The sequence below is a fragment of the Amphiprion ocellaris genome, chromosome 9, assembly GCF_022539595.1.
Source record: "Amphiprion ocellaris isolate individual 3 ecotype Okinawa chromosome 9, ASM2253959v1, whole genome shotgun sequence".
NCBI lineage: Eukaryota > Metazoa > Chordata > Actinopteri > Pomacentridae > Amphiprion > Amphiprion ocellaris.
In genome coordinates this window covers 37,580,992-37,592,310 of record NC_072774.1, presented here as the reverse complement: position 1 = coordinate 37,592,310, position 11,319 = coordinate 37,580,992, and the positions used below count along the sequence as shown (strand labels likewise).

At 43.4% G+C, this 11,319-nt stretch overlaps 1 protein-coding gene across 1 annotated transcript; it reads left to right on the top strand.

Annotated features, from left to right (window-relative positions):
• Positions 1-2,274: 2,274 nt before the first annotated feature.
• On the top strand, positions 2,275-9,320 carry LOC129349591 (uncharacterized). The gene has a single exon (XM_055013339.1). It carries the CDS (start codon positions 2,886-2,888, stop codon positions 8,898-8,900), a length of 6,015 nt encoding a protein of 2,004 aa, XP_054869314.1. The 5' UTR covers positions 2,275-2,885; the 3' UTR covers positions 8,901-9,320.
• Positions 9,321-11,319: the final 1,999 nt, after the last annotated feature.

Genomic DNA, 11,319 nt, shown 5'->3' with positions numbered 1-11,319 from the left:
CTGCAGAAAACTGGCCCCAAGTAGGTAACATATTTTCCAGTAAATTACTGCATTCCTCCTTTGGCCTGTCCTACATGCAAATTACATAAACAATAGGACATTTGGTCTTCCACTGCTGCATGGAGACTGCTGGTTTGATTAGAAACAGATCATATTTTATCTTGCTTGGGCTTTGGCCTCTCAGTGTCACATATGTTCACAATTAGCCAGGAGACGAAGGTCCGGCTGTGGTCAGCCTGTGGGGAGGGAAACCATGAGTTCATGATCTTTAAGGGATTAAAGCTGCATCTTGGGAGAAGTGTGCGTGTGTTTACGTGTATGTGTGTGTGTGTGTGTGTGTGTGTGTGTGTGTGTGTGTGTGTGTGTGACAGAGAGAGTGAGTCGGGAGATCCCATCTGTTTCTGCATCAGAGTGTATCCTTGTTTTCCTGAGGTCTTCCAGGCTACGCTGCACCTCATCACAGCAGGCTGTAATTTACAACATGGGTTACAACTACAGATCTGTTTCTCACTGTCAGTCTGTTCTATTGGTTGTGTTCATAGACACACATACATATAACTTACATGTTACTACAGCTGTATTTATTGTATATGGGTTTGCATGTGAATATTTATGGAGGGCCTTTCTAAAATGTTTGTGATGTTTATCTACTGTATGTATTATTATGAAACCCAAAACCACAAAGCATGCTTTGGATTACATGCGAATTTGTGAAGAATCCACAATACACAATATCTGCTGTATTATCACACACGGGCTGTACAAACACTAAACACTGACCCAGATCCACTGTATATTTGATACTCATGTTTGTGCCTGTGAAAAGCCTGTCTGCACAATATACACACAGTATAACAGATTGACTGCTCACAGTTTCAAGCTTCAAGTTGTTCCTGCAGCTGTCTGATTTACTGGCTGCAAATCGTATAAGTCAAGGAATGTAAAATTACACAAGACAAGACTGAGATCTAACTGTTAATGGTGGATTATATTTTGAAGGAGCAAAGCCTGACATTTCATACAATGCCAGAACACTAACATTAAAGTAACTTCAAAGCTGTTCTTGTCACTATTTTTATATATAGGATTCATGTTTAATGTGAAAGACTTAGTAAGTTACTAAGTTGTGTTTTTTCAATTTCTTATGTCGTTGTTGCACTACCTGCGCTATGTGCCTTTTTAAATTTTACCCCCTGGGGGCAAATGCTGAATCTCAATCTGAATCTGACTTCTACCTCCTGGTTTGAGGCACAAAAGAGGGACACCACACAGAGATGTATCCATCATTCCATCTATACACCACTTAATCCTCATTAGGGTCATGGGGGGCTGGATTCTATCCCAGCTGACTCAGGTGAAGGCAGGGGACACCTGGACAGGTAACAGTCTGTCACAGGACTACATGTAGAGATAAACAATCACTCTCACATTCATACCTATGGACAATTTAGAATCATCAATTAACTTCAGCATGTTTTTGGACTGTGGAAGGAAGCTGGAGAACCTGGAGAAAACCCACATATGGACAGGGAGAACATGCAAACTCCATGCAGAAAGATTCCGGGAAGGCCGGGACACAAAGCGGGGATCTTCTAGCTGCAAGGCGACAGTGCTAACCACTGAGTCACTGTGCAGCCCCCAGAGATATATCAGTCAAAAAAAATTATTTTACTTGAATGAATAAATATGCTAACAAAATGATGTGTTTTGCAAGTGAAATAAGAGAAATAAGCTATGTTTCAAGTGTGTGGATGAATGAGAATATGGTGTGATGCATGTTGGCCGAAGCAAAAAAAACAAAAAAAAACAAAAGAAGGAAGATGCAGGAGACCAGAGCTGTATGACTTTTTGGAAGCACCAGCTCAGCAGAGTGGGAGGGGTCATCACACCTCATACTGACAAACCCACAGATAATTATCACCAACACTGCAGTTTCCATGAGCCCTGTGTAGTATTTTACCACTGTTACCAACTGTGGACACACACAGGTAGTAATTACCTGGTGAACATAGTGGAACGTTTAGTAGTTAAAAATACAGATATTTGTAGGTTGAGTTAATGAAGTTAAAAATAAGATATGGGTGCAATGTGAGCTGGATTTAATGGGTTGGCTGGGCATAGACTGACTCTGGGTACACTATATGGGACCTATATGGTATGATGAATAACATGAATCCCTAATCTCTGTGGGTTGTCTCTGAGGACTGTGTTTTGTGTTTCCTGTGTATATGATAAAAGCATGGTCAAAGGTCCTCTTCCTGAACCCAGCTGTAGTGGCTAAAAATGGAGTAGCTTATTGAAAATATACTTTAATATGATTTGAGTTTCATTTTTATATGATGAAGTTTGATTATGTGTGTACATGTTGATGAAAAAGGCGTAGTTGCCCTTTAATGTCTCAAGCGTAGATGCAGATGTTTGTTTACGTTTCGTTTTACGACAGTTCTGTCTGTGCTTGATAGAGAAGCATACAGTTTTCTTACCTGCGTCCAGCAAGAATTACAAGTATCTTAGCCAGCCGCATTTTTCCTGTCTGTGGAATTATATTTTGGAGAACAAAATAAACCGGAGAGTTTATATTTTTTCTTTAATCATGACGTGTCCGGAGTGGATCTGTGGGATCGTGTAGCTGAGCTAACTGCGAGCATTGCATGTGGAAATACTTTCTTGCTAACGAGACTCAGTGTAAGTCAATGCAGATTCTCACAGAAGATAAACCTCTTCATTAGTAAGAAAACTCGCTCGACGTTGGACAAGGAACCGTCGGAGAGGTTTGTGGAAAGTGGAGCACGGATTCAAGATTGAACGGAGCTCGTCTCGGCCGCTGTGTGACTGTCGGAGCGCAACCGGGACCCGTCTAATTTCTGGAAGGACCGATCGCGTCTATGATGTCCGGAACGGGAATGGAGGAGACGGTAGGGCTGAACGTGGAAAAGAACAAGAGAGTTGTTAAGTCAACACAGAAAGGATTAGAACATAATCTGCAATTGAGAATATCCTCAAGAAAAGCTATATTGGGCCAGCTCACTGAGAAGAGGAGTGAATTGCATGCTTTAATGGATGATGATGCAAATGTGGAAAACATAAAAGGTGAACTGTTGACCAAATATGAAGGACTGATTAACAAGCTCAGTGAAATAAATGTGCATGTTAAAGACCTGTTTTGCCAGATAGGATGTGAAGAGAACATGAACACAGATCAAAGGGATTGGTATGAGCCAAGAATTTCTCAGCACCTAAACTTTGTGAAAGATGTGAATGTATGGATACAGGCGGCTAAGCTGCGCCAAGAGGAATCTAAGAGGATCTCTGATGAGCTAAAGCCTGAAGATAGTGTGTCTGTCACATCCAAGAAATCCAAAAGGTCTAAGTGTGTCAGCTCTGCTTCAACATCGTCAGCTCATTCTGAGCGCTTAAAGATTGAGCTGGAAAGAGCTGCGCTGTTAGCCAAGACGGCGGCATTGAAAAGAAAGCAGGCTTTAGAAGAACAAGAGCTACAGCTCAAGGCCGAAAAGGAAGAGTTGGAGCTACAAGCCGGGCTTGATGCAGCTGATGCTCGATTGGCTGTATTAAGACAATATGAAGGTTCAGAAGTGTCAAGCAGAACCAAGGGAAGTAAAGTGGATGTTTTAACGTCTGCTCCATTGAAGCACGTCAGCCACAGTGAGGGTGGTGTAGTCAGCGGTGGCAGTCAGCATAGCCACGTAGGGAGAAGAGATGCAGGTGACCACATGATACAAGCCCCTGTATACTCTGTGGACAATTTTGTTCCTCCAGATAACTTGGTTACTGTCATGCAACGCCAAAATTACATTACAGAAAGCCTCATAAAGCAACAGAAGCTCTCTACCTTGCCACCTCAGAACATTCCTGTTTTTAAGGGAGATCCAACAGAATATTGTCTCTTCATAAGAGCGTTCGAACATGGCGTAGAGAGCAAGACTGAAGATTGTAAGGATCGTCTTTACTATCTAGAACAACATACGAATGGACAGCCTAATAACATTGTGCGCAGCTGCTTTCACATGGACCCAGAACAGGGCTATTGGGAAGCCAAGAGGCTTCTGAGAGAACGTTTTGGAGATAAATACAAGATTTCCATGGCTTACCTGGACAAGGCTTTAAACTGGCCTGTGATAAAGACAGACGATGCCAAGGCACTCGATTCATATGCTCTCTTTCTCACGAGCTGCTGCAATGTGATGTCAGAACTTGAGTATTTAGAGGAGATGGAAAATGCTGCCAACATGCGCGCGATCGTCGCAAAGCTTCCCTACAGACTGAGAGAAAGATTCAGGAGTGTCGCCATAGATATTCAGAAAAGGCAGGATCGCCGCACAAAGTTCAAAGATGTAGTAGCTTTCATCAACGCGCAGGCGGAAATGGCATCACATCCTGTTTTCGGTGAAATCCCAGGACAAACAAGACGCCAGTCAGACAGTAAGACAGAAAGGTCAAGTGGAAAGAAGAATGTCACAATACTAGCCACCGAAATCAGACCTCAGAAATCTGAGAAAGGCGCTGACATTGGAAACAAGAAAACACAGGAGAAACGAACACAAGTGAACAAGGCCTTCAACAAACCCTGTATTTTCTGCCAGGGAGACCATATTATGGAACAGTGCAAAAGGTTGCAAAGAATGTTGCATAAAGAAAAGTTGGAGTTCCTCAAGAGCAAAGGACTTTGCTTCAGTTGTCTTACAGCAGGACACATGAGTAAGGTCTGTGAAGAGAAGAAGAGCTGTCAGATATGTTCTGCAACACATCCTACGCTCCTACATATAAAACAGAAACCCAAAAACTTACCAAAGGAAGAGGCTTCAGAGGGGGATTCTGAGAGCGAATCTCAGAGGGAGGAGCAAACTGTGGTCAGCGGATTCGTGGATGCAGGAGACACAAGCTCCCAGACTGGGGCTGGGGGTACGGATAGTATCCTCGCCATCGTCCCTGTGAGAGTAAAGGCAAAGAAAGGCAGCAAGGTGCTGACTTGTTATGCGTTCTTGGATCCAGGGAGCAACGCTTCTTTCTGCACTAACAAGTTGGCCAACGACCTTCACCTGCAAGGAAAGAATGTAAACATTCTGCTCACTACAATGGGAGAACAAAAGGCAGTATCCTGCAAAGCTGTACCAGACCTCGAAGTGAGCAGCCTCGAGGACGATAACTTCATTGAGCTTACGGAGGTTTTCGCTCAAAAGGCTATCCCTGTGAGTAAAGAGAACATCCCAACTCAAGAGGATGTGGATAAGTGGCCACATCTGCGAGGTGTACAAATTCCTTTGATCAACGCAGACGTCGGTCTTCTGATTGGAACCAATGTAGTAAAGGCCTTAGAACCAGAGGAGGTAATCCGCAGCGTCAAAGATGGGCCGTATGCAGTACGCACAGCGCTGGGATGGACCATAAACGGACCGCTGCGTGAGAACATTAGACGCCGGACAAAACATGGCTACCCACTGATCAAAACGAATCGCATCTCTGTGGCTCGACTGGAAGAATTATGGACTCAGCAATTCAAGTGTGATTTTCCTGAGAATGCTCAAGGAGAGTGTTTGGAGATGTCAAAGGATGATCAGCTGTTCATGGACAGAGTTTCTGAATCAGCCAAGCTGGTCGACGGCCACTACTCTATTGGTTTGCCACTGAAGAACAATGATGTGAAAATGCCCAACAACAAAGTAGTGGCAGAACAACGAGCACTCAACTTGAAGAAGAAGCTTCAAAGAAATCAGACATTCAAGGAAGACTATGTTAACTTCATGAACAAAGTGATCAACATGGGCTACGCCGTTAAAGTACCAGATGAAGAATTAAACCGGAGCGATGGAAAGGTGTGGTTTATCCCGCATCACGGTGTCTACCACCCTAAGAAACAGAAAATAAGGGTGGTGTTCGACTGTGGAGTCTCGTACCAAGGAGCCACACTCAACGGACAATTGTTGCAAGGCCCGGACTTAACAAGCAGTCTGATAGGTGTCTTAACAAGGTTCCGTCTGGAACAGGTTGCAGTAATGGCAGATGTGGAATCAATGTTCCACCAAGTCCAAGTCCCACCAGAAGATGCCGACCTTCTCAGGTTCCTGTGGTGGCCAGAAGGCGACGTCTCCCAAGAGCTGCAAGAATATAGGATGCAGGTTCACTTATTTGGCGCCACCTCTTCCCCAAGCTGCGCCAGCTATGCATTGAAAAGATGTGCTGAAGATAATAAGGACAGGTTTGACGCAGTTGCAGTTGACACAGTCTTACATAATTTCTATGTTGATGATTGTTTGAAATCAGTTGCCTCTGAACAAGAAGCAGTCAAGCTACATCAAGACTTGACGGCCATCTGTCAAGCCGGAGGATTCAGGCTGACAAAATGGATGACAAACAGCCAGAACGTGTTGTCAAGCATTCCACCAGAGGACAGGGCAACAGAAGTTAAAGACCTGGATCTTGATCAAGACGCACTCCCCATCGAGAGGGCTTTGGGAGTACAGTGGTGTATCCAGTCGGATGAGTTCAAGTTCCACGTTAACATCCAACTGAAGCCTCTCACCCGAAGGGGAATCTTGTCAATGATGAGTTCAATTTATGACCCATTGGGTATGTTGTCTCCTGTCATACTACTTGCCAGAAACATCCTGCAAGAACTGTGCAGACTGAGAACAGGATGGGACGATGCTGTGCCAGATCATCTTGGACAACAATGGTCAAGGTGGATGGAAGAGCTTCAGCATCTCACAGACTTTGGATTGGAAAGGTGCTTCAAGCCACCAGAGTTCGGAGCCACAGTGGAGGCTCAACTACATCACTTTAGTGATGCAAGCGAAACAGGCTATGGTACTGTCACATACCTAGTCCAAAAGAGTATCAGCAATCAAATACACTGCTCATTTGTCTTGGGAAAGGCAAGGGTTGCCCCACTGAAGTCCACAACTATCCCACGGTTGGAGCTGACGGCGGCTGCCTTAGCTGTGAAGGTGGATGTTATGCTAAAGAAAGAGCTGCAGCTACCACTTAGAGAGTCCAAGTTTTGGACAGATAGCACGGCCGTACTCAAGTATATAGCGAATGAGAACATCAGGTTTAAAACATTTGTGGCTAACCGGATCGCTACTATCTTACAAGCCTCAAGAGTGAAACAATGGCGCTACATAAACACACAGTTGAATCCAGCTGATTTCGCTTCCAGGGGGCAAAGAGCGAACATCTTCATTCATAACAAAGTGTGGATCTCAGGGCCTGCCTTCCTCAGCAAGTCCGAACTAGAATGGCCAGACAATCTGGGTCATCAAGAGGAGCTCACAGTAACGGATCCTGAGGTCAAGAAAAGCATACTTGTTAATGCTACAACAGTAAAAGAAAGCAGTGATGGAATGCAACGACTAACAGAATACTTCTCTTCATGGATACGGCTCAAGAAAACAGTAGCGTGGTTCACTCGAGTCAAGGGAATCCTGCTGAACCTGTCAAGGAAGAGAAAAGAACTGTGTGAAGTATACAAGGATCAAGTACAAATGAACAAAGAAATGGCAAACTACAAGAAGAGTCTCAAACAGACTTACCTGACTGTGGATGATCTGCGACAAGCTGAGCTGGATATCATCCGCTACTGTCAGCAAATTAAGTTCCAAGAGGAAATATCTGCTCTTCAGAGAAAAGAGACAGTTAAGAAAGGCAGTCGAATATACAAACTGAACCCACAACTTCAAGAAGGAATCCTTCGCGTTGGAGGGAGGCTCAGTCGAGCATGTATGCCAACAGAAGCCAAGCATCCGATGCTTCTGCCCAAAGACCATCACGTTGTTGATCTGATTCTTCAGGACGCACATGAGCTTCTGGGACACAGTGGACGCAATCACGTCTTGTCTCACATACGTCAAAGATACTGGATTATAGATGCTCCTGTGACAATCAGGAAAATACTGTCCCGCTGTGCTGCTTGTAGAAGACAACATGGTGCGCCAGGCACACAGATGATGGCAGATTTGCCAAGAAACAGGGTCGTGCCGGACGAACCACCTTTCACTAGAAGTGGGGTGGATCTGTTTGGACCATTTGACGTGAAGCGTGGAAGATCATCTGTTAAAAGGTATGGTGTCTTATTTACATGCCTCACAAGTCGTGCAGTCCACATCGAAATGGCAACGTCGCTAGACACAGACTCCTTTATTCACGCTCTGCGTCGCTTCATCGCAAGAAGAGGTCAAGTGAAGGAAATGCGATCTGATAATGGGACCAACTTCGTTGGAGCCGACCGCGAGCTCAAAAAGGCTATAAAGGAGTGGAACACTTCACAGATTGAGGATAGCTTGCTCCAGCGTGACATCAGATGGATGTTTAATCCACCATCCGGATCACACCACGGGGGGGTGTGGGAGAGAATTATCCGCTCCATCAGAAAGATCATGACTGCAACACTGAGAGAACAAAGCTTGGATGAGGAGGGTCTTCAGACGTTCTTCTGCGAATGTGAAGCTATCCTGAACACTAGGCCTCTTACCACGCCTTCAAATGATATCGACGATCTGGAAGCTCTCACCCCACAGCACTTGTTGCTATTGAAGACTCAACCCGACTTACCACCGGGACTCTTCAAGAAGGACGATATCTATGTACGTAGAAGATGGAGGCAAGTCCAGTATATGAGCGACCTATTCTGGAAGCGCTGGACCAAGGAGTATTTGCCTCAACTACAGGCAAGACAAAAATGGAACTATCCATCACGAAACTTCATCCCAGGAGACGTAGTCTTGATCGTCGACGACTCAGCACCTAGGGGATCCTGGCTGATGGGAAGGATCATCAAAACTATTGAGGATGAGCATGGAATGGTCCGCAAGGTCCGAGTCAAGACAAAGACTAATGAGCTTGAGAGACCAATAACGAAGCTCTGCTTACTTCAAGAAGCAACATGAGACTGTTTCTATAGACTGTTATTTAGTACTACTCAGATGAAAGATGTTCAGATAAGTTGTAATTGTTTCTACTCTAGAAAGCAATTAGGGGCTGGGTATGTAGTGGCTAAAAATGGAGTAGCTTATTGAAAATATACTTTAATATGATTTGAGTTTCATTTTTATATGATGAAGTTTGATTATGTGTGTACATGTTGATGAAAAAGGCGTAGTTGCCCTTTAATGTCTCAAGCGTAGATGCAGATGTTTGTTTACGTTTCGTTTTACGACAGTTCTGTCTGTGCTTGATAGAGAAGCATACAGTTTTCTTACCTGCGTCCAGCAAGAATTACAAGTATCTTAGCCAGCCGCATTTTTCCTGTCTGTGGAATTATATTTTGGAGAACAAAATAAACCGGAGAGTTTATATTTTTTCTTTAATCATGACGTGTCCGGAGTGGATCTGTGGGATCGTGTAGCTGAGCTAACTGCGAGCATTGCATGTGGAAATACTTTCTTGCTAACGAGACTCAGTGTAAGTCAATGCAGATTCTCACAGAAGATAAACCTCTTCACCAGCTGAAAATAAATTCATCAAGGTCGAGATGAATCCAGGTGTTGAATAAATCTAATTATATTAATACAGCAAATTCACCAAAAATAAGATGAATAAATAAAGAGCAAAAACCACTGGGGATCCACGCTGATCAGTTTACTGCTGCTCAGCTGACATTAATGACGGAATCAGGATCCATTTGAGCAATTGTTTCCAGTTTTTCTCCCAATTCTCAAATTGCATGTTACTGTTTTGAACCTTCAAAACGGCCCATTTGGTTGCATAATATTAGCAAATGTGAGCCCAACATGAAATACCACACATGGGTGTATCTCCCATCCTAATGCACATGTTTTTGTGTCAGAGTCTGTGTGAACAGTTCTGTGCAAATACATGAATAATTTTATATCCCCATTTCTTGTTTGACACATGTTGCTAGCATTCAAATGGAAAAAGGAGATATCAAATTTCCCACAGCTAGCAAAAGGAGATGACTTAAATGCATCTGGCCTGTGTTTGTGACATGGAGATGGTTAGGCTGCCCATTGTTGAGTTAAAACAGATGGTGGAAAACACAACCTCCTTCTCAATGCCCTCAATGCCAAGCAAGGTTGGTTTGTGTTGCAACCCTGAAGGTCCAGAGTTACACAAAGCCAGAGCTGAAAGTGACTCTCAGAAGACAGAGGAATGCCTTGAGGGACGCAGTCATCTGGGATTACCAGGCTGGAGAATCAGCCTATCATGTTGCCATTTTCTTGTCTTTTACTTCTCACTCCTGCCAAAAAAGAGCTGCTTTAACTGGATGTGCTGAGGATTCTGACTCGTTTATGTTTCAGCTCACTGTCAGAAAAATATGAGGCTGAAATTTCATATAAGAAAAGTCTGATTCAGTGGTTTCTTCACCCTTCAGATTGCTGTAAAAGTGCTTGCTAAGACTTACATATTCAAAGTAATTTACCTCAGCTGTGTGTTTAATGTTGTAGTATGAAGGATCTAGACATTTTAAAGTCACAAAGACACTTGAGAAAGCAGAAGTAAGAAAAGCCAGAAAATTTGAAATACAGTGATGTACTGTATAGTGTATCAAATTGCTGCTGTATATACACCATATAAGTTATTTTAATTTAGATACATTAGTATGCTATGAGCAACCAAGCAATGACCACAACATAAAGTTTTCTAGCAAGCGCAATCAAACCCAAGTTTGGTCTCTAGTACATCAAGTGTAAAAATGAAATATGATTTTCTTCCTTCGGTAACTGACAAATATTGTGATTACAGTACAAATTTTATGCAGAATAACCCCCAGCTTATGTTCCAGTGGGTGCTAGAAGAACAGTAGATATCGATATGCATGTGAAGGTTTCTGGTAAACTCCAGTCTTGGGCTTTCTGCTCTCCTCCATGTGCATAATTCACTCCAGAAAGGCAGTCTGTCATCTGACATCTTCTCGTGTGAACTTGATATGTTCTGCAAAGGCCTCTGTTTTATTGGCTTTGATTTTCACTCAGGTGTCATCCGCATATCTGAACCAGTGGCTTAGTCTACAGTGCTCTACTTTCGAGTTTCCCCATGTAGAGATGAATAAAAATAGGCCACACTGGATGACCCACGGCACAGCTGGGATTTTGTCTTTAGAAATCCTCATTATATTTGAATAAGCGATGGTCATTTTCTGATAATCTGCAGTGCATCACAAGAAGGTATACAGGTGAAAAGTGAGGTTACATCAAACGTTACCATGGTTTCATTTGGGGTCAGTTTCAGATCCTGGACCATATTGACAAAATCAGAGCAGTTTCACCACCATTAATACATGGAGTTATCTATCCCCAGTAAGTCTCACAGCCATCCAAGCCTGGAGTCATGTGAGTTTTGAGTTGT